This window comes from Hypanus sabinus, chromosome 21 (assembly GCF_030144855.1).
Source record: "Hypanus sabinus isolate sHypSab1 chromosome 21, sHypSab1.hap1, whole genome shotgun sequence".
NCBI classification, from domain to species: Eukaryota; Metazoa; Chordata; class Chondrichthyes; order Myliobatiformes; family Dasyatidae; genus Hypanus; species Hypanus sabinus.
In genome coordinates, this window is record NC_082726.1 from 22,273,518 (window position 1) to 22,293,775 (window position 20,258).

General features: G+C 39.5%; 1 protein-coding gene across 7 annotated transcripts in view; it reads right to left on the reverse strand.

Annotated features, from left to right (window-relative positions):
* Positions 1 to 1,398: 1,398 nt before the first annotated feature.
* c21h15orf39 (chromosome 21 C15orf39 homolog) overlaps positions 1,399 to 20,258 on the reverse strand; it is a 72,482-nt gene continuing 53,622 nt past the window's right edge. For 5 of the 7 annotated variants that reach the window (XM_059946165.1, XM_059946166.1, XM_059946168.1 and 2 more), the window contains 2 exons: positions 7,971 to 11,572; positions 1,399 to 4,209 (listed from right to left, as the gene is read on the reverse strand). In XM_059946165.1, coding sequence (XP_059802148.1) covers positions 3,194 to 4,209; positions 7,971 to 11,529 — 4,575 coding nt within the window. In that variant the 5' untranslated portion in view covers positions 11,530 to 11,572 and the 3' untranslated portion in view covers positions 1,399 to 3,193. Of the gene's footprint in view, positions 4,210 to 4,330; positions 4,369 to 7,970; positions 11,573 to 17,403; positions 17,522 to 20,258 lie in introns of those variants that run through there. The other 2 variants (XM_059946170.1, XM_059946172.1) reach the window with 2 other exon arrangements.

Sequence of the window (20,258 nt, forward strand, 5' to 3'; positions counted from 1 at the left end):
TTATGCTGTAGATAGGTATCATGGCTCCTTAAGGTTGTTACAGCTGGAAGAGTGGAGATGAGCTTCAGTTACCTATTAAATGCTCCCAATGGCATGCCTCTCATGTCCAAGTCCAGCCCCTGGCCTTTACATATAGTTTAGCTACTAAGCCTGGCAGAGCCACTTCGACTGAAAGAAGGGGCAAAGAAGAGTTACCAGCGCCTTAAAATAAGCCGCTTCAAGCAGCTTGGGTCTCACCGGCCGTGGTTGACAGCTAAAATAGAAGGAAAACTTAAAATACTTGTGGCTATACCCACTTATGGGGAAGGCTTTGGAGTAACCTGGAATAAGTGGGGTGCTCCTATGACAATGCTGTTGAAAACCAGAAAACCTCCTATGACAATGCTGTTGCCAAACTGTACTGATCTCTGTTCCTTTGGATTCATCAGTTGCATGGGCAACAGCTTGCTTTCAGTATCATATTGCGTTGGCTTCCATCATCACATACACAGCTTGGAAACATCCACGGTGACACTGACCAGCAGAGACCTCAATGGATGTCAGAGGCAGTGCCATCTCTATCACTCACTGATTGCTCCATCTGCTGAGGAAGTTCAATTGAGGTAAATCTAGAAAAAATTAACCACTCATTTGTTTCCTCTGGGAACGGAGCATCAAGAAACCAGATAACCTCAAGAGTAAGAGGGCTCCAACTTTGAAAAACGCCACTGAATGTTGTTAATGTACAAGGAAAGTGCATTGAGTATGAAGTGCCCACACAAAATATAGGCCATAACAATTTCTTCTTTTGCATCAATATATTCAGCCAAAAACAAGAAATAGAGAATGCAGGAGTTATCTAAAGGAACCCAATTTGTTAAATTGCCGGCATATAGCAAGACTTAAGACAATCCAGTCATGAGAAGGTTGGTGTACTTGTTGTATGTAATTGGAGTCATCACAGAGAAGAAATGCAGATAGAGAAGTTCTTCATTCTGAAAGATGGTTTGAAATGCTTCTCATGTCTCTTAGAAATATTCTAATGTACACTTCTTGTTGGCTTCACATCTTCAGTGTCAGCCACAGCTGAGCTACCCAGTAAATACTGGGCAAATTAGAAGGCATGTCAGGAATTAACTAGATGACAGAGGACTGTATAACTGTAGGAAAGGCCAAATGGAATCTATGCCTTGGAGCAATGCAATACGTTTGGCCTAAATGTACATTACATTGTAACATGCTCAGAATTTCATTTTGTTGAATGTGATTTTTAGGATCTGCAGTAGTGGTTTATTATCATCACGTGCACTGAGATAGTGAAATGCATTTGCTTATGTGTTATTTAAATAAATCAAGCCATGAACAGCACATCTTTGGTCCAAATTCTTGCAGTTACACAGAACACAGCAATTTTATGGCAAATAAATCTTTATTGAAATCATCAGCTTCTGCTCTGCCTGCATCTCGTCCCATGGCCTTAGATCACAGACTGTAGTAGCATCACACTGAATGTGTCAAATATTTGAGCGGACAACCAGCAGTGCAGTGTTTGAGCATCTTAAAAGAAACAAAGAATCTGTTTCATCTGCTCCAAGTGACCAATTAAATTACTTGATAAAAAACAAAACAGGTGATGCTTTGGGCACTGCTTAAACTTCAATAAGACTAGAAGACCCATTTATTTATTAGTTGTGTGGGTGATCTTCCAAGATACCTACCTTAAAATCATAACTACATAAGTCATTCTATTCTTTGGTTTTCTTGTAGCTCAGCATCGTTCTCAAGAGCAGGAAAATTCTTTTGTATCAGTCTGTTGGGACTCCTGGAACTGCAGCCTACAATGCAGGGATCCACAAAGTATACCAAATACTTAAAACAAGACAGGTTGACTGTTGCCAAATCCCATGGCATACAGACAATGTACATTTGCAAGCATCTTTTCTGGAGTCATATTTAACATACTTCATTACAAATACATTCAAAAGAACGAGACAAATTTCAATAGTTTAAAATCTTTATACAAAAGTATATAATTCAAAGTAGTTTGTAACAATGGTCTTTCAGCCTACCATTCACATTTAAGCACACTATATCAACATCCTTAACTTACTAAGATATAAAAAGTAAGTTATTAAAAGTAGAAAACACCACAGTGTAACTATGCTACTTAATTGGTATCAATTCATCAAGTTATTAGTCTGTACAGCAGCAATAAAGAGATGAGCACATGCATCTCCATGAATAGGATGCATGCATAGTTTTCAACAGATGAAAGGGAGCCAAGTTTACTGCAAGAATAATGCTTGTCAATATACATTTGCTACTATTGATAAGTAGCTGATTGTGATTCCTGCAAGTAAAAAAGATGGTCTTAACATGACAAAATATTGAAATTGATATTTCTGTATCATTGGTTATTGAATTATATTCTACCAAAGACCAACACAGGCAGTACTGTTTATGCATTAAAGCACAACACACTTGTATGTTCAGAAGACAAAAGGTGGGGAGGGAGGTTAAAAAGGAGTTTACAAATGTTTCTGTACTATTGAACCTTAAATACAAATTTGTATTCCAGGCTGGTGAGCCAAACTACAAGAAACATGATACACACAAATGGTTTTCAATGCCCTGTTTGTACTACCCAGAAATTTAAAATCACATCTTTTACACTGTAAATTAGCCCAGTGATGCTGGGAAATATTGTTCAGGGACTATAATCTCCCTGAACATTTTCAGCCCAAAGAAACAGATGAAATGCATATTTGCTCAGGATTCTGGCTGCATGATCCTAGAGAAGAGAATTCACACCAAACACCAGAGACAAGGGGCACACATCAAGGGCTGTTTCTGCACTTTGTGCTTTTGAAAACAAGGAGAATCTAATGTACATGTAATTCTACTCATATAATTTGGTTCAGGAATTTGAACTTGAAACATGTATACCATATCATCCACATTTGACATTACATCTTATTTGCCCAGACTCACACCAACAGCTTTAGTTGTAACTAAAATCAAAGCACACATTACTTTGCCAGGAAGGAATGAATGGCTGTAGAGGTATCATTTTCTGCAGGTAAACTCAAAAGACTTGTTGTAGATCTCTTACAAAATGCAAAATTGCTATTCCTTTACAAGTTGTTTGTTTCAATTTCTATAGTGGTCACCCCAAATATTAAAAGACAATTCTTAATTTTACTTTTAAAAGAAGTCAGTCATCAACTCTCAGCCATCCTTTCTCATAATCCTGCAAGAGTTCAAGGTAGTACTGCCAATCAGGTTCAGTGTCATACTTGACTTCATACACAGTCTTTAGAGGATTCTGGTGCTTTTCATGCACTCGAAGTACTACACCTTTATACCAAGACTCAGTTTTATCATTTTCCTCATACAGATGTCTGATACGTTTGCCCACTAAATTGGGGTACTCTTTCTCCTGACGTTCTTTGAAGTGTAGAGGTTTCAAACTTTTCTTCTGATTCAACCGTTGAGAATTCCGAGTCACTAAAGGCTTTCTAGTGGTAAATGGTTTCAATACTATGTTTCTGGGTGGAGGGGCTTTCACAGATTTCTGAAATTTTAGCCGCACAATAGAGCCACGAAGGTGGAGCACTTTAGATGTGCTTCTAGTTGGCCTCAGTGCAGTGTTGTTTTTCTTTACTGGTGGTTGTAATTCTTTGATCTTTACAGAGCGGGGAATGTCTGGTCCCTTGTCATCATTTTTAATAACTACTCTATTCAACTTAACTACCAAAGTGCTGCCTTTTTTGTCAAAGTTACTTTTCACAATAGCCTTTTCGTCCAAAAGCTCTCTGGTAGTTTTGCGTAACTTTCGAGGAGCTGGCTGGGACTCCTTTGATAACTTTGCCGCAGAAGCATCTTGATCAGGTTCTGTGGAGCAAGGTTCTTCTGACTGGTCAACTGATGATGGGCTTACTTTGTGTCCAGACGATGTACCAATGCTAGAGTTAGTACATACAGGACTGGAATTTGTGCATGAAGAAATATTATCATTTCTTTGCCTTTTTCTTAGTTTTACACCAAGTTTGGCTACAGTAACGCCATCATTGGGCTTTTCTTTAATGGGAGGAGGGTTTTCTCCTGGTGTTTTGCTTACTACTTTTTTCTTTTTAGCAGAACCAGGATCTGACTTATTTTTTCTACCACCCATTTCAGCCGGACTTGGGGTGATGGCAGTCTTCTTCAGGGTGTTCTCATTTTCTCCACCTGTGAAAGGCAAGAATCACATCCAATCAGTATTTCAGAAAAGCGAATTAAATCATTATTGATTAAAGAAAGTAAACAAAAAGAAAACGCTACAGGATTCAAAACACTGGTTAAAATATACCTGCACTGGAGCATCTAGATCAACATGTGTAGGTAGATCTGCAAAATAAAAATTTATTTACATCGATCTTTAACTATTAATGCAAGATTTAAGCCTCATATACATTTTAAGATTGGTACAAAAATCAGTTTCTATTATGTTGCTGAGAATTTCAAGAGCTTCATATTGCAGATTACATCTACTATTTTTTGCACAGAAACTATTTAAAGTGCATCTCGTAGTGATAAGATTTGCCTCTTCTTCACCCACATTATCCCTGTTTGTAAATGTGCAGTGAACTACCCTCCTAGCTCTGCAAAGGGCTAAGTGATTTCCTCCATGGCAAAGGCAGTGGAGACCTAGGGTGCAATTTAGAACATCAGGGAGAGATTTATCTGAAAAGCAGAGTTTTAGTGACAACACACAACTTATCAAAACTTCCAAACTAAATTTGATTTCAAGCATGTTTAACAAGATAAAAGACAAAGTATGCAGGTCCTTTAAACCAAACATTGAATAAATATATGCATATTATTTTCCAAATCTTATATTTTGTATTCAGCATGAAGTTTGCTTCCTCTATCTCCAATCATGCATGCTTTATTTTTCTGCACGTTTTTAACATTACAAATCTTGTTATTGGCCTTACTTGAAGTCATCTTGCTCTCTGACTGTATTTTAATTCACAGTCTGCAAGTTTAATATTAAGAGTTGAGAATATAGTTTACAATGGATAGAAAGGCTGGCTGATGAAGAGCCACTTGTCATTTTTCAAATTAGACCAGGCGCTGAATGGAGAAAGAAAGCTGGGCAGATCAGGAAGAGAGTTTCTATAAGTTAGACTCAGCAATGAAAGTAGATGTAATACTAATGAGCAATTTACTTCATTTGACCATTTGCAGATGCTGCAAGGTCATGCATTCTAAGCTTGGCATTAAGAAAACTTTCAATATACCTCATGAAATGCAAGTGATACTTTTCATTAGAGTAAACCCAGGGGAAATCAGAAGCCAGGATTAATTCAGTATTCCACACAAGAGGTACAATTCAAGGACTAAACAAGAAATTCCTTCCCTGCAATCTGTTGCATATTTTTCCATGATGCTGTATTATGTGGTAGACTCACTACAGGAGAATAGAATACCAGGGAACACTTTCCCTAATGCAGAGTTTCCCAAGCTGGTGTCCGTAACCCCTTTCAGTTCATACGAAGGCTCCATGGCATTAAAAAAGGTTGGGAACCTCTGCCTAAAGGGTAAAATAAATTTTCATTGTACCTCAATGACTAAATAATTGAACAATACAAACCAGAAAGACTCCAGCTTCAATGGTAATAAATCTGGTTATGTCCAATGTACACAAAAGACATTAAGAAACAATGAATGCTAGAAATCAAACTTAGAAAGATGAAGGAACATGTTGAGCAATGATTAGCAAATGGAAATGTAATCACTAATCACATTGGGATGAGAAAAAGAGGAAGCAGAGGGTAATGCAAGAAATCAAAATGGTGAAATGTGCAATTTTAGCTCAAATTTGTTTCAGAGTACTTATGGTGAAATGGACTTCAGAATAAGGATGGTATTATTAAGCCAAATGACTCCCACCTGGAAGATGGAATAGGCTATTGTTGATGCCTTTGTTTGCCATCTTTAATACTTTTTGTAAATGAAATTGGGGAGTTTCAGCAATGCTTATAGATATCCAACAGAAAATAGCATCAAAATGGCAGAGCGAAGCCAAACAGATAACTAGTGTCAGGTGTGTTGATAGAAATGTTCATTCAAGTTTAGGGTTACAAGCAGCTTGGCAAGAAGTTTAAATTAAAAGCCACCTTTCCCAGAATACCCAACCATGACCACCAATTCATTTAAATCCTACACCTTCTTGCTTTAAGTTTGTCCTTTTTAACCCCCAAACATTAAAGTATTTATTATGCTATGTTCTTCTGAAGCCTGTATTCTTGGCTATCGTGCTTATTTCCAGGTATTTTTGAACATAAATCAGGAATGTTTTTCTTTGAATGTTGACTCTAGTTGTAGCAGATTCCTGAGAATTGAAGATGAACATAAGAACAACAAATATCAGCTTATAACATGGAGTTATTCCCGTTTGGAGTTGACACTCAGCCACTTTAAACATACCACAACTTGGTTAACACAAGGGAGGTCCAGCTAAGAGTGAATCCATTAAACAGCAGTGAGCTGGTTCAATCTGGACCTCCTCTGCTGTGTGGAGTTTGTAATGTTCTCCCTACAATTGTGAAACTTTCCCCGGCTGCTCTGCTTTATTCCAACATCCCAAGCATGTGTAGATTTGAAGAATTACAGGCACTGTATATTGTTTCTAGTGCGTGGGAGAGTGGTCAAATCAAGGGGACAGGAGAAAGTGGAAAATAAAATGGGTTAGGATAGGATACGGTCAAATAGGTGCTTGATGGTCAGACTGGCGCTGATGTGGGGTCTTGGCCTGAAACGTGGACTGTTTATTCCTCTCCAGAGATGCTGCCTGCCCTGCTGAATTCTTCCAGTATTGTGTATGTGTGTGTTGCACTGTGATACATTGTCCTTATTGAATAAACTGATCAACTCAAATTTCTTTCTTGGAGAATATTCACCTAATAGTTAAATGGTATTTTAATTTTTTTTTACACCGACTAGGGATGGTGACAAAATTAGGAGTTGGTAGAGGCTAGGGGAGGGCGAGCAACAGCAAGGGTGGAATTTCACCTCTTCAAGACTACATGCATTCTTTGGTGATTATTAACCCCTCCTGGTTGTATGTGGACAGGAAACAGTAAGGTAAACCAAACCACTGGAGAATGGCAATCACTGATTTTAAAAAAAGTCTAGAAAAGCTAACGGAGTCAACAAATTCAAACACTCAATTTTGTACTTTCTTAATTATTACTCATTGAAATAGAATTTCAGTTTGGTAACATCAACAGATCTGGCATACATTTTCTTATTATACCCCTTCCCATTGCCCAAGTAAAAGCTGTTAATCACTTAAGTCATACCACAACCAATTCTGTTGTCTTCAGTCTTATGGGATTGTCCAAAGTCAACTGTAAAAACCAGGGTTAACTTAATACTGTCTTTTCAGAAATAACCTGTATAAAAAGCATGAATCAAGCTTTCAAGCTACAAGGTGGGATATTTGTGGAAAACTTCTATAATGGGATGTTTTCAGAAAGGATGAACAGTTCCAGATTCCATACAGTCAACTGTTTGACAACTGTTACAGAACTATGCATCAAAACTAAAAAGTTGAGTTTATTTCATTTAGAGATTTTGGGGTTCAATATACTTATTCTACAAGACTGAACCATTAGTATTTAATACAAAGAACAGAAGGCATGTATATTTTGAAAGTAGCAATTATTTAGCAAGTAGGTCAAATTGTTAATTCATTTCAATCATAGCAGTTAAGGCTAACTGGGAGATGAAAATGTGAGAAAAGGGAGGGAAAAAAGTGAAGCTTTCCAAGTGACACATTGACTAATAATAGCTCATTTATGAAATTACAGTAGGACCCTGTGATTTGGACTTCTCCGGCTAACAAGTTTTAAATGGTTTGAAGCTAAAAAGCTTGACAATATTAAGTTGTTGTTGGACTTGCCAGAGAAACAGCTCTCACCTAAGGTATGTAAGTTACTTACCGAGGCGGACTTTTGCACAAGAATGCCACAGAACATTCAACAAATCTGGATAGATTTCGGGCAGCTGCTTCAGGGAGAGCAGCTTGATTAATCTGGAGGAACATCTCTGAAGATGCAACTCACTCTGCAGTATCTTCTCCTCCGAGAGAGTTGTTGGCCGCAGTTCTATTTTGTGCTCCTGAAAAACTTGATCAATCATTGCACCTTTGACGCTGGAAAACAGTTTCTCCTTCACTAAATATATTGGAATGAAAATTGTGCCAGCTCTTATTACATGGGGGAACGGGCACCTTCTGGTAAAATGGTAGGCTCTCAGATGGGAGAGCAGCTTTTGCATAGTTGGTTGAATTTGTCCATAATTGAGCCAAATGTCCTGTGACTTTGACATCTTTAATACCTCAACGTTTCTAGTAGTATTCTTCGATTTTAGTGAAGGTCTCATCTTTGGATTTTCCTTGCCATGGTTCTGTATCTCAATGTCCTGCAAGCATCCACGCAAAACTTCTTCAGACGTTTCGGCCACAGACCGCACAATCATGTTACACAGGGACTGATGAAGATGCAGAAAGGAGAAGTAAGTGTTACTCTCACTCTGCACTAATTCGTTATTACTGGGAATGCCAACTTCAGTTTCACAGGGGGACATTTTGGATTGTGTAACAGGACTCACTGGCAATTTTAGCTCATCAGGAATGACTAACTTCAGTGGTCTCAGAACTAATCGCAATGGATTAACTGATCCAAGCAAACTTAACTTTTTGGCATCAGAGTCTCCAGCTGCCTGAATAGGATTGGATCCATCCACTCGAGCCGGGGCTGGTCTCAGTATTTTATATTTACTCAGTTCCATTGTGAGGGCAGTATTGTTTACCACATTGCTGGTCTCAGAGGTTTTCAATGCTCCTTTCCCATTACTCTCAGATGGTGCTCCGGGGCTTTGTCTTCTCTTATTACTCTGAGATTCTGCTGTAGTATTCTCCTCCTTTTCACTTGGTACTTCTTTGTCGTTCAATTCTTCCCTGAAATCACAGGGAACTGAAGATGGAGCCCGCTGAGTGGCATCTGCTGTACTTTCTCGTCCCTCTGCATTGCTTGTGGACACCACTCTCTCTTCTTTCTCTTTTATGGTTCCTCCAGGACTTTCTCGATCTTCCCCCAATCCAGAAGCAGATGAGATCTTGGGCCGAGTGACAGCCACAGGCTGATTCTTGTTCTTAATACTGAGGTCTAACACTGACTCAGAGTGCATTTTAGTCACCTCGGTTTTTCTAGCGTTATGATCAGGCTCGTCACCCGCTGCAGAGTTGCTACTTGGCTGATGTGGAACATTGTGAATCCTGAGGTTAGGAGACAAATTAATGTCTTGATGCTGAGTATCAGGATTCTTCTCACTTTCTGCTTTCTTCAGTTCCGTTCCTGACGAGCCCTCTTTCTGACTGGCTCCCGTGCAGAGAGGAGAGCTGCTTTGCATCAACTCAGCATCCTTGTATTGTAATTCAGTGATGCCCTTTGAAAGCTTCGCAGGGCTTTGCTTGTGCAGATCTGGATCGATGACTCCAGCATTGCGATTATGTTTAGTTTTACTTTCTGAAGAACATGAACAGTTCACAGATTTATTGCAATCTGACTGACATTTCTGACATCTGGAGAAAAACAGACCCGTGGCTTCCAGGTAAGATCTATAAGGAGCCAAACTGAATACGTTATTAATAACCGGCATAGGTGGGGAAGGAGCAGAGAGTCTCCTGCCTTCCCGAGAGGAAGAGGCAGATAGGAAATTAATCTCTGATGCTTTCCTATTTGGACTATTATTATAACACTTTGATGGGCTACCCAGGCCAGAGTCGACCAGTTTGGCTTTGATGCCTTCGTTCTCCTTACTGAATGTTGATATACCGTGATTGCTATTGGACAAAATATCTATGCTTGGTATATGTTCGTGTACATAAATATCATTTGGTCTTTGATCTGCAGGGGAGATGGTTGGTCTGTCATATGTCCCCTTCAAGTGCTTCCCAGAGATAACTGGCTGGAAGGCACTATGTTTACTTATCAACTGCTGATGACTGGAAAGCGAGTTCAATGAGTTGTAACATCGCTTCTCTGTTTGTGTGTCAACAGTAGCCTGTGACCTGAGGTGCAAGGTCTCAGATGGAGGCAGCTTTCCACTTGCTGGGTCTTGGCGAGATATGGATGAGCTTTTCCTGGAGGGACTCTGCAATTCCAGCTGCCCTCCGGATTCTACCCCGGGATGAATCAAAGGACCTGGTATGGGGATACCTTTCTGCAATGGAGGGTGAGGAACAGGATATCCGAGAGATTCGGAGTAGTGGGGGTAAGGAGTCCCTGGGCTTAGCTGCCCTACGAACGTGGAACTGGAATCAGGCAACCGGCCTCCTGTGCCCTGAACTGGGTACGGACACCTGCTCACCTGTGCTCGGAGGCCACGAGAGTGCAACAGCGAGTAGGGACCTGCAGTCTGCTGATTTAAGATAGTGTTTTGTGAGTGTACAGCTTTTGGCTGAATGGGAATGGGGAACTTTGGGGGTGACGACTTGTCACAATAAAAAGGCGGCTGTACCTGTGGTCCTTCACTCGCCGAATACAGCTGCAAAGGATGCTTCTGGAGGTTTTGGAGGCCGTGCATGGATGCATGATTTGGCACATTTCCGTTGGAGTTTTCGTATGGCAGCATGGAATACCTGAGGTCTTGCAGAACATTACTATTGTAAGAACCATACCCTTGGCACAGGGGTGATGGCACTCCAGGCAGTCTTCTAGTTTCCTTGGGCATTCTGGGCATGGAGCTAATCGGTGTATGACTAGATCCATGGTGCAGTGATTTATTTTTCAAAAGAGGATTACAATACTGCTGAGTTCTCATCAAGTGATCGCTGTTTGCAATTGGACAAGCTGAAGTAACCGGAGCTGCCATTCTCCATTCAGTGTCCTGTCCCCTTCTATGAAGATGATCCGCTGAATTCTCCAAGGAGCAGCCAGCCCCGGAACAACAAATGCTACTTCTATACACAGGTTGTGGAAATGCTACATTTCCGCAGTTGTGGACTGCAGGTGGAAGCAAGTTAAGTTTCCCAGCTGCAGAAGAAATATTCTGACCGTTTCTCAGGCTCTTCTGTCGTTCCACAAAAGTGACCCACTTTGACCGAACGTTTATCAGATCTTTGACCAAATCAAGCTTATCTTTCTCATTTACAGTTCGTTGAAGTGTTGAAGAAGGAGTTTCACTTTCTGTCTGATACAAATGGCTGCTGAGGCGACCGTCTTCAATAGGTTGTGACTGGACAGATGGACTACTTGTGGTTTGCATATAGGGATGTGACTGGTTCCAGAATCCTGAGGGGTCAGTTCCGTCTCGATTTCTAAGATGATATGCTAAATAAGATCCGGTGTATTTAAGGGAATTTGCTTGCATGTAACTCGGCTGGGTGCTGGATTTACAAATCGCTGTTGATAACTCATTGTGTTCATTCTCCAGTCGAGGCATCTTGCTACAAGTCAGGGAATCTATGCAATCAAGATTTCTTTTACTGGCCATCATGATGCTTCAGGTCTTTTATTTGCTCCAGAAAGAGGAAAAGGGCCTTAACCAGAGGGGGAAAAAAAGAGAAAAGAACATTTTTTTTAAAAATCAAGCAATATTGTATCATGGTTAACAATGCAGAATACATGCAAATGTGCACAGATAAAATTAAATCAATGTTTAATTTACAACAATGTCAATATGAACACATTTCAACAAATGCATACATCTTATTGTAATGTACACAATTGATGAAGTTCACATTTGCTATTGTGCAAGAATCAATTAAAGAATCAATTACAAGAATGCCTGCTTAATGAAATTATAGGCATATTATTCTCTTTATTATTGTGACTTTCCTGTCATTAAGAATCAACAGAAAACAGATAAAATAGAACTCTGTCCAGACGATAGGACAATTCTTCACCTATTACCACTGAATATGACAGGCATCTACAAAAGTATAGAATTTGGTCATTTTTCAACATGGTAAATTATGAATCAAATATTAGGTTTGCCTCTGATCTCCTTAAGTATTTTCAAACCTCCTTCCAAATGATGTGATATACCCATTTTCTATATTTAAATGACTATATTTAAATTAGATTATAATGACTATATTTAAATTAGATTATCACAATTAAAGACAGGCGTTTTTACTGGGGAAAGTTGTCAGTTTATATTGAGAATTACATACCAAGGTCAGTCTTTGATAAAATGCTTTAAACTGTTTGCAGATTCTGAACAAAGATCCTAATAATTAACACCGGAGCATACCAACAGGTGCAAGGGTAGAGCAATCGCCCTCTCAAGATGCTCCATCATTCACAAAGATTGTGGCTGATCCAATCTAAGCTTCAACACCATGTTTGTTTTCCTTTCCCACATCCTTCAAGGTTTATATCCGTCGATCTCTGCCTTCAATACACCCAATGACTCCTCCTCCTTTGCTCTCCAGTGCAGAGAGCTCCAAAGATTCACAGTTCAGAAAACATTCCCTGGAAAGCCTCATTCTGGAACTGCATCCCATAATGCCAGATGCCTACACTAGGAACAATATCTGCTCTGAACCTCGTATGTTTCTATAAGACCACCTCTGCTTTTTCAACACATATAACCTTTTTTCTGTCCAACTCTTCTTTCCAGAAATTAACCTAATTAACAGTTTTGTACAAGAGGCTGTTAGTAGATCATCCCTTAAGTATGGAGACTCTAACAATATGCAGAACTCCAGGTGCAGGCTCTCCTGTACCCTATAAAGCAGCTATCAAAACTTTCCTATGCTTGTAATCCATATGCTTTCCATACTCAGAAATGTCACCATTCATTAAAGACCTGGGTACAAAGGTTTTCACAACCTGAAGGCTTTGTCAGCCCACAGCTCAAACAATTCTCTCTGTAACACTTGCCCAGAGATTACAATTCCTCTGGGCTTCCCCTCCCTTCCTATTACATGAACCTTTCAACGCAAAAGCTGTTGAGAAATATCTGCCTAATGGCAACTCCAGTTCTTCTCTTGTTTTTTCCCTTCCAAAGCAAACTTCAGCTTGCTACAAGCTGTTAAATACTATTAGCTTCCTAATTACTTGCTAGGCCCCTGTACCATCTTTTCACCCATTATCATGCTCTCATAAATCACCTTGTATGACATTTTGTGTAGTCTCACTGAGGAAAATAAATCACTTTTTCACTCCTTCCTCTGAAGTGGGCAACTCCACATATTCCCCACATTACTTTTCATCCGCCACTCACATATCCTTTAGAGGCTCTTTGACCTCTTCGCATTACCTGTAGCCCACCTGTTATGTGTGTAATCAGCAAATTTGTTCTCAGTAAGCACTGTTCCTCTGTATACACAAGGCCTTCAGACCAACTGCTCCCTGCTGATCAACATGCCCACCCAATTCAATAGTTTTGTTATAAACCTCAGTACTAATTCAGATTATACTCTATTTGTTATTGATGGCCAATTTGAATTCAGAGTTATCGCAACTATTTCCTGTTAGTTAGCCATTGACCTCTCTTCACCAATGTTAGCCTATACCCGATGTAACAATCTTTCCTTGCACCTCACTGAATGCCTTCTGGAAATACAAATGCACATCTACTGGTTTTCCTTAATCAATTTGGTATTGTCATGTCTACCAAGATAAATTCTGTCAACGGTCTCAAATTCAATTTCCCTTACAGATAACCATATTGGCTGAGTATATGATCAAATGCCCTCCTAATTCCTCTTCAATAATAAATTATTAAACATCCACTCCAAAAGTGAAAATATTTTCTCACTTTTGAGTTTCTTTTCATCTTCAGAAAAGTTACTTACAGAGTGAGTTCTAGTTGGGCTTCATCTGATCAAGTGGGATGGAATTAAGGCTGCTCACATTAAGGATAGAGCTGGGGTGGAAATTAAGTATTTCTTCCTGTAGCTAATTGATAGGCCCCTGGATTCTGGATCAAAGATGACCTTGAAATGCTGAAGAACATCATGGCTGATGTTGTTGAGCGTTTTGCACTCTTTCCATCTACTGTCCATTCTTTTAAGGACTGGGTTTTCTGTCTTCGTCCCTTTCAGAACAGCCTGACTTCTAATTCTAGAACATCTCAGATTTGTAGGTCTCCTAGTCATTCTAGTAAAACTAGTTTTACTCCGAGTCATTCTAGTAAACCTACTGCTGAAACTTCTTGGTAGAGAAACCAAATGTCTCTTTGCAGGTGTCAATTATGATGAACTGCAGACCATGATCATCTTCAACACAAGAGACAAATCCAAAGGTAATAAGAGGGGTATTCTGACTAACTGTAAAGGACAACTGCAAGTTTTCCTTTACCATCTCCTCTCAGTGGACAAAGAACAACCTCTTGGATTCCAGCATGACTTCTGTCTATCCTAGGTACAACAGACATGATCTTCACCATGTGCTATCTCCAGAAGGACCAAGGAGTACACTCAAATTTGGATGCAATTACTTCATGACAGCATCCCAAGATGTGATTCTTATCTAGGTCTCCACAAGAGCGAATCTCAGTGAAGACCATCAAGAAAGAAGGTTGCGTCATTGGCAACACCTTAGCTAAAACTCTCTTGCTGGAATGCTCTACATCATTCCCAAACAAACTTCTCACAGGAGCGAAGCCGGTGGGGGGGGGGGGGGGGGCGGAATGCAACTTCCCCACTGATGCTTAGGAATCCCTACATCATTACTGCCACGGAGAAGGAACGTTTGCGATGGCTTTGGAGCCTTTGAGTCAGTGTACTATGAGCACCAGACAACCTGAAATAAGTGACAGAAGGAACATGATGGCTCAGAGTTGGGCGCATGTCCCTTCTGCATTAAGAGTTTGTGGTTCTCACCTTTATCCACTTTGTTTTGTTAGATCAATTCAGTTGACGAAGGGTCCAGTAACTGCCGGCCCTTTAATATCACACTGTGTTTATGTCAGGACCAAAGAACTGAAAACACGTATACAGAATTGCTGGAAATATTTCATGGAGCAAGGCCATTGCAAGTGCCCCTTCTTCACTTGGCAGTAACAATCTAGGGATTCCCAAGTCTTGAGGAGAGGAAGAAACAAATATTGCTCCAAGCTGAAGGCCTTTCTTCACAACTGCCAGAAGTTAGTAATAAAGCAAAGAACAGAGGAAATACCAGATGCATGAGACGGGTGGTGGTGCCAGCTGAAAAGATAAAGGGGAGCAAATAGCAGAGAGCACTATCTTTGTAGGAAACTTAAACGGTGAGGTGATTGAAAAGTGAAATCAGAACAATAAATAACACTGAAAACATGCCGATCTCTGAAATTAATGAGTTCAATGCTCTGAAAGACCAGATAATTACAGTCAGTGTAGAGATCAAACCAAACTGCAACTTTGCCAATTTCACTTATCCATTTAGGGAAAGTCAGAAGCTCGACTTTATACTTGCACCATCAAAATTCCCATGATTAGGGGTGCCTATATTTGCTTAAATGAAGATTTGATATAAACTCTAGTATCTTGTAATACAGGAACCAGGAACATGAAAGCAACAGGTACACTCAGAGGCCACTTCATTAGGTACCTCCTGCTCGTGGTCTTCTGCTGTTGTAGCTCATCCACTTCCAGGTTTGACATGCCGTGCATTAAAAGACGCTCTTCTGCACACTACTGTTATAATGTGTGGTTATTCCAGTTACTATCGCCTTCTTTTCAGCTTGAACCAGTCTGGCAATTCTCCTCGGTCCTCTCTCAGTCACAAGGCATTTTCACACATAGAACTGCCACTCACTGTATTTTTTTTTGCACCTGTTTCTGTAAACTCTAAACACTGTTGTGCATGAAAATTCCAGGAAATCAGTGGTTTCTGAAAAACTCAAGCCACCCCGTCTGGCACCAACAATCATTCCACTGTGTGAGTCACTTACATCACATTTCCTCCACATTCTGATGTTTGGCTGAACAACGACTGAACTTCTTGACTATGTCTGCATACTTTTATGCATTGAGCTGCTGCCGCCTCATGATTAGGTGATGAGATATTTACATTAAGGAGCAGGTGTACCTAATAAAGAGGTCATTGAGTGCATGTTTCAACCTGAATACACACCAGTGAACAAAACCTGCTCAGATGATATCTCAGGAATGTGTTATTATGAGTCACACTTAACTGCCTCTGAACCTGGATTATTAGCACTATACAGACAATTGACATTAATGACATTCAAGTTTAATTAAAGCCAAAAGGAATGGAATTATCAGTATGTTTCAGGCATGTCAAAAACTTTTTATGGAGGCAATATCCAAACTTCCCGTCATTAATTTAAATCAGAAATATACTACTGATGCAGAGAAACAAGGACTCCCAAAAAAGAATTACTTAAGCTGAAAATTGAAAACCATATTGTAAAAATCTTGTACTAGTTAGGCTATTTGCAAATCAAAAATTGTACAGAAACCAGAACTTTAACAAGTTACAGGAACTATTATTTTTGTCAGTCATTTTTATTCTATTTGATATGTGTACCTTTGGGTTACAGAGCCCCATTAAGGAAGGGGTTTTACTAAGGTTCACTCAATCTCCGCTTGCAGTCTGATATTGAAATTCTGGTTCACTACCTTGAATAAATTATTTGCCTTTTGCATACTTACATCTACATGACAAATATAATTGATAAAAAAGTAATGGCAGAAAGATAGTTAATGGCATAAAAAAAGCTAGTCAACAGATGTACCACTGTTGACTGTAGTGATCTTTTTGCTACTTAATTGTACGCTTAAGCGTGCTTAAGGCTGTTGTAAACTCAAGCATTCTCGATGATTATGCTGTAATGTATATAGAATGTTTTTAACTATCACTAGGTGGCAGATTTGTACCCCAGGATATTTGCTAATCACAATATAACGCCCTCTCACAATAGAAGCAATTCACCAAGTGACTTGTCAGCTTAGTACAATCGGTGGTTTTAAGTTGCACTATCAATAGAAAATGTGGAATTTATCTATTAAGCATACTTATCCACAAGTATATACAAAATTTACAATATTTATTACAACCAGCAGCATTGGCATTGATTTGCAGCTACAGAAGCACTACATCACAACAGGTATATTTATGTTCATATATTCATATATCATGGCATAAATCATGTGCAAAAGTTTCTCCTCTCTTGCAATGGATTCAGAACAAATAACAAACCCATTTAAGGCAAAAATACAAATAAAAAGATTGAAGCTATACTGAAAAAATGCTAAGCCACTTAAGATTTGGAAATATTTAAGAATTGCTTATGTTTAGACACATTTTGCATTCTTTGATCTTCCTTGTTTACAACAATCTTTGATAAATATGTTGCAATGAGAATTACAAAATGACTAACTACTAGTACAAATCCTTAAAATATACTACCACGTACCATTATAGTTCTTGACTGACACGGTCCATCATTAATTCCCCAAATGAAAGTTACACACAAGACATCAGTTCATTAGAAACTTTACGGGACTTGACCTACATCCTGTGTACACTGCAGCTGAAGCAATAACGAACGGAAAGTCTCGGGTGCTGTGTGTTGCTGTTTGACAAAGGAAACAGGCTTGTGACAATCACTGCGGCGACAGCCAATAACCAGCTGCCAGGTACACGCTTTGAAGAACAGCAATCAGAGATTGCAAATAGTTTTTATCTACATATCCCTATTAATCTAACTACAGTGTTTCAATCATGTACCAACAAGCATTTATGGATTTATGATAATACAATCTAGATATATAATGGCTGATGAAATCAGCTTTGACTTTAAGCTGTCACAAAGCAGAGAATATTATTCTGATCACTTCGAGCTAACTTTCACTTTTAGCTGATAGATGTTATCCTGCAGCGCTGAAAAAAACATGCTTAATTTTCTATGCTTGCCAGGTGTACAACTCAAAACTTGATTGCTCTCTCTTGTACACACCAAATTCCGCAAATACCTCAAATCCACATAAAGAATGTAGTCCACTCACTGGGTTTTAAAAAGTAGTCATTGTTGAAATGATTTCAAAGTTATTTTCGTTTGTAAGACGTCTAAATTCAACAATCATTGATGCCAATACTCATAAGGACTGTTTTCACAGAAATGGATAAACAGTTGACTTAACACAAATATTAACTTGGATAAAAACTCCCAAGGGTAAATGTCAAGATTCCCTAATTCACCACACTAATTATTGGGATTATATCAACTCCGCAATGTAGAAACTAATAAAGCCAGAACAATGACAAAAGCAAAAGACAAAAGCAAAAAACAAAAGAGTTTAGAAACATAATTCCCTATGCATCTTCAGTCCAACTTACTCAAATTATTAAAGCGTTAAGCCGCCAATCTGTGCAGGGGAGGTGACAGGCTCATAGAAAGAAATGAATTAATTACCACTAATTAAAGTATTTTCACAATTTCTTAAAGCATTTTTAAACTTCATGAGTTTTGTTTTTCCCAAGTCATATTAAAGGACACAAAACGCTGGAGGAACTCATCAGGAAAAGAGTAAACAGTCGACATTTTGGACTGAGAGTACTGATGAAGGGTCTCGGCCCGACACTCGACAAAACTCTTTCCATAGATGCTACCTGGCCTGCCGAGTTCTTCCAGCATTTTGTAGGTGTTACTTTGATTTCCAGCATTTGCAGATTTTCTCTTGCTCACATTAAAGGACACCCCTTTCAAAAAGAGATGAGGAATCTCTTTGCCCTGAGTATGGTGAATGTGTGGAATTCATTGCCACATATGTCTGTGGAGGCCATGTTATCCGGCATATTTAAAGCAGGGTGCGATAGGTTCTTGATTAGTCAGGGCATCAAAGGTTGCAGGGAGAAGACAGGACAATGGGGTTTTGAGGAATAATGAATGCAATGATGCAACAGCAGAGCACATTAAATGGGCTGAATGGCCAGATTACACTGTGTCTCATGTTCCAAATGTTATTATCCACCTCCCCCCAAGAGTTCCAGGTCCAAACCATCAACTGTTTATTCCTCTACAGATGCTGCCTAGCCTACCGGGTCCTCCAGTGTTTTGCATATGTTTCTATCTAACCAAGTTCCCAATCTCTGAAACACCCTCCCTGAACCCTCCTATCTACATCAAGAGAGTCCAAAAGCTTTCATCTACCTCACAATGCACTTGTTTCAACCTCTAATAATATTGTCTCAAGTACATGGGGGTCTTTTGCTATCTGAAAAGACAGCTCTACCAATAGTTCCTGTTGTACCTTTCAAAGTAGTACATACAAGTCAGTTCAACTAAATGCTAAAACTAATTTATGGTTATGTATAGAAACATAGAAAATAGGTGCAGGAGTAGGCTATTCAGCCCTTCGAGCCTGCACCGCCATTCAGTATGATCATGGTTGTGCATGATAGATAAGTGTATGGTGTATGGGTAGGCGTGTGGGTATGAAAATTGGCACGGCAGGGAAATGGGTTTACAATTAGGAACTTGGGGGCCTGTTATGTTGTTGGGCAGATTGACCCTTGATACTAGATAAGGGGAGAACAATATGTGACTCTGGTCTACAGGATAACATGCCTGAGAGCAAGCTAAAAGTGAGGATTTGTGTAAAAGTAATCAATTACCTTGTCTCTAAAAATGTTTTTTTTTACATTGTTTGGTTGTAAGCTTAATAGGATTTAATGTTCCTGGGGAGGCAGAGGCCAATTGTTGAAGGTCACATCGACCTTGGTACTTGCAGGTATGGAGAATGTATGTTGACTTAATACATGACCAGGACTTGGATTGGCTAAGTTGGGGTCGTATAAATGTTGGATTGAATGCCTACTCTCTTCCAGCTGGACTGGGAGGTGGCAATAGTGCTATAAAGGTGGGCAAGTCCCTTCTTGGACAGACCACTCGCCTGACTCCCACCTTCGGGCCGAGCAGCTGAACCGGTGCCAAGGATCTCCACCCTAGCCAGTTCACGGTCGATCGCCTGCTTCAGGGACCACGCAGACGTAGACAACTAGGGGTTGCCCTACCTATTAGTGGTGAAGGTAGTGTACAATATAAAGCATTTCCCACAACTCTCTATTTTCTTCTCTGTATTAACAATAAAGTGGGTTTAGAAGGAATTACTGAGTTTGGGTCCATTTGTTCAAGCGAAACCAAACAGTTGTAGCAACCACCCGTTATGATTATTCTACTCGGATCTTAGATTTGCAGAACAGGTTAATAATTCCCAAGTACTTGAACTGCAATTTTAAGTCAACAATTGCAACAAATCTTGAAGCCTT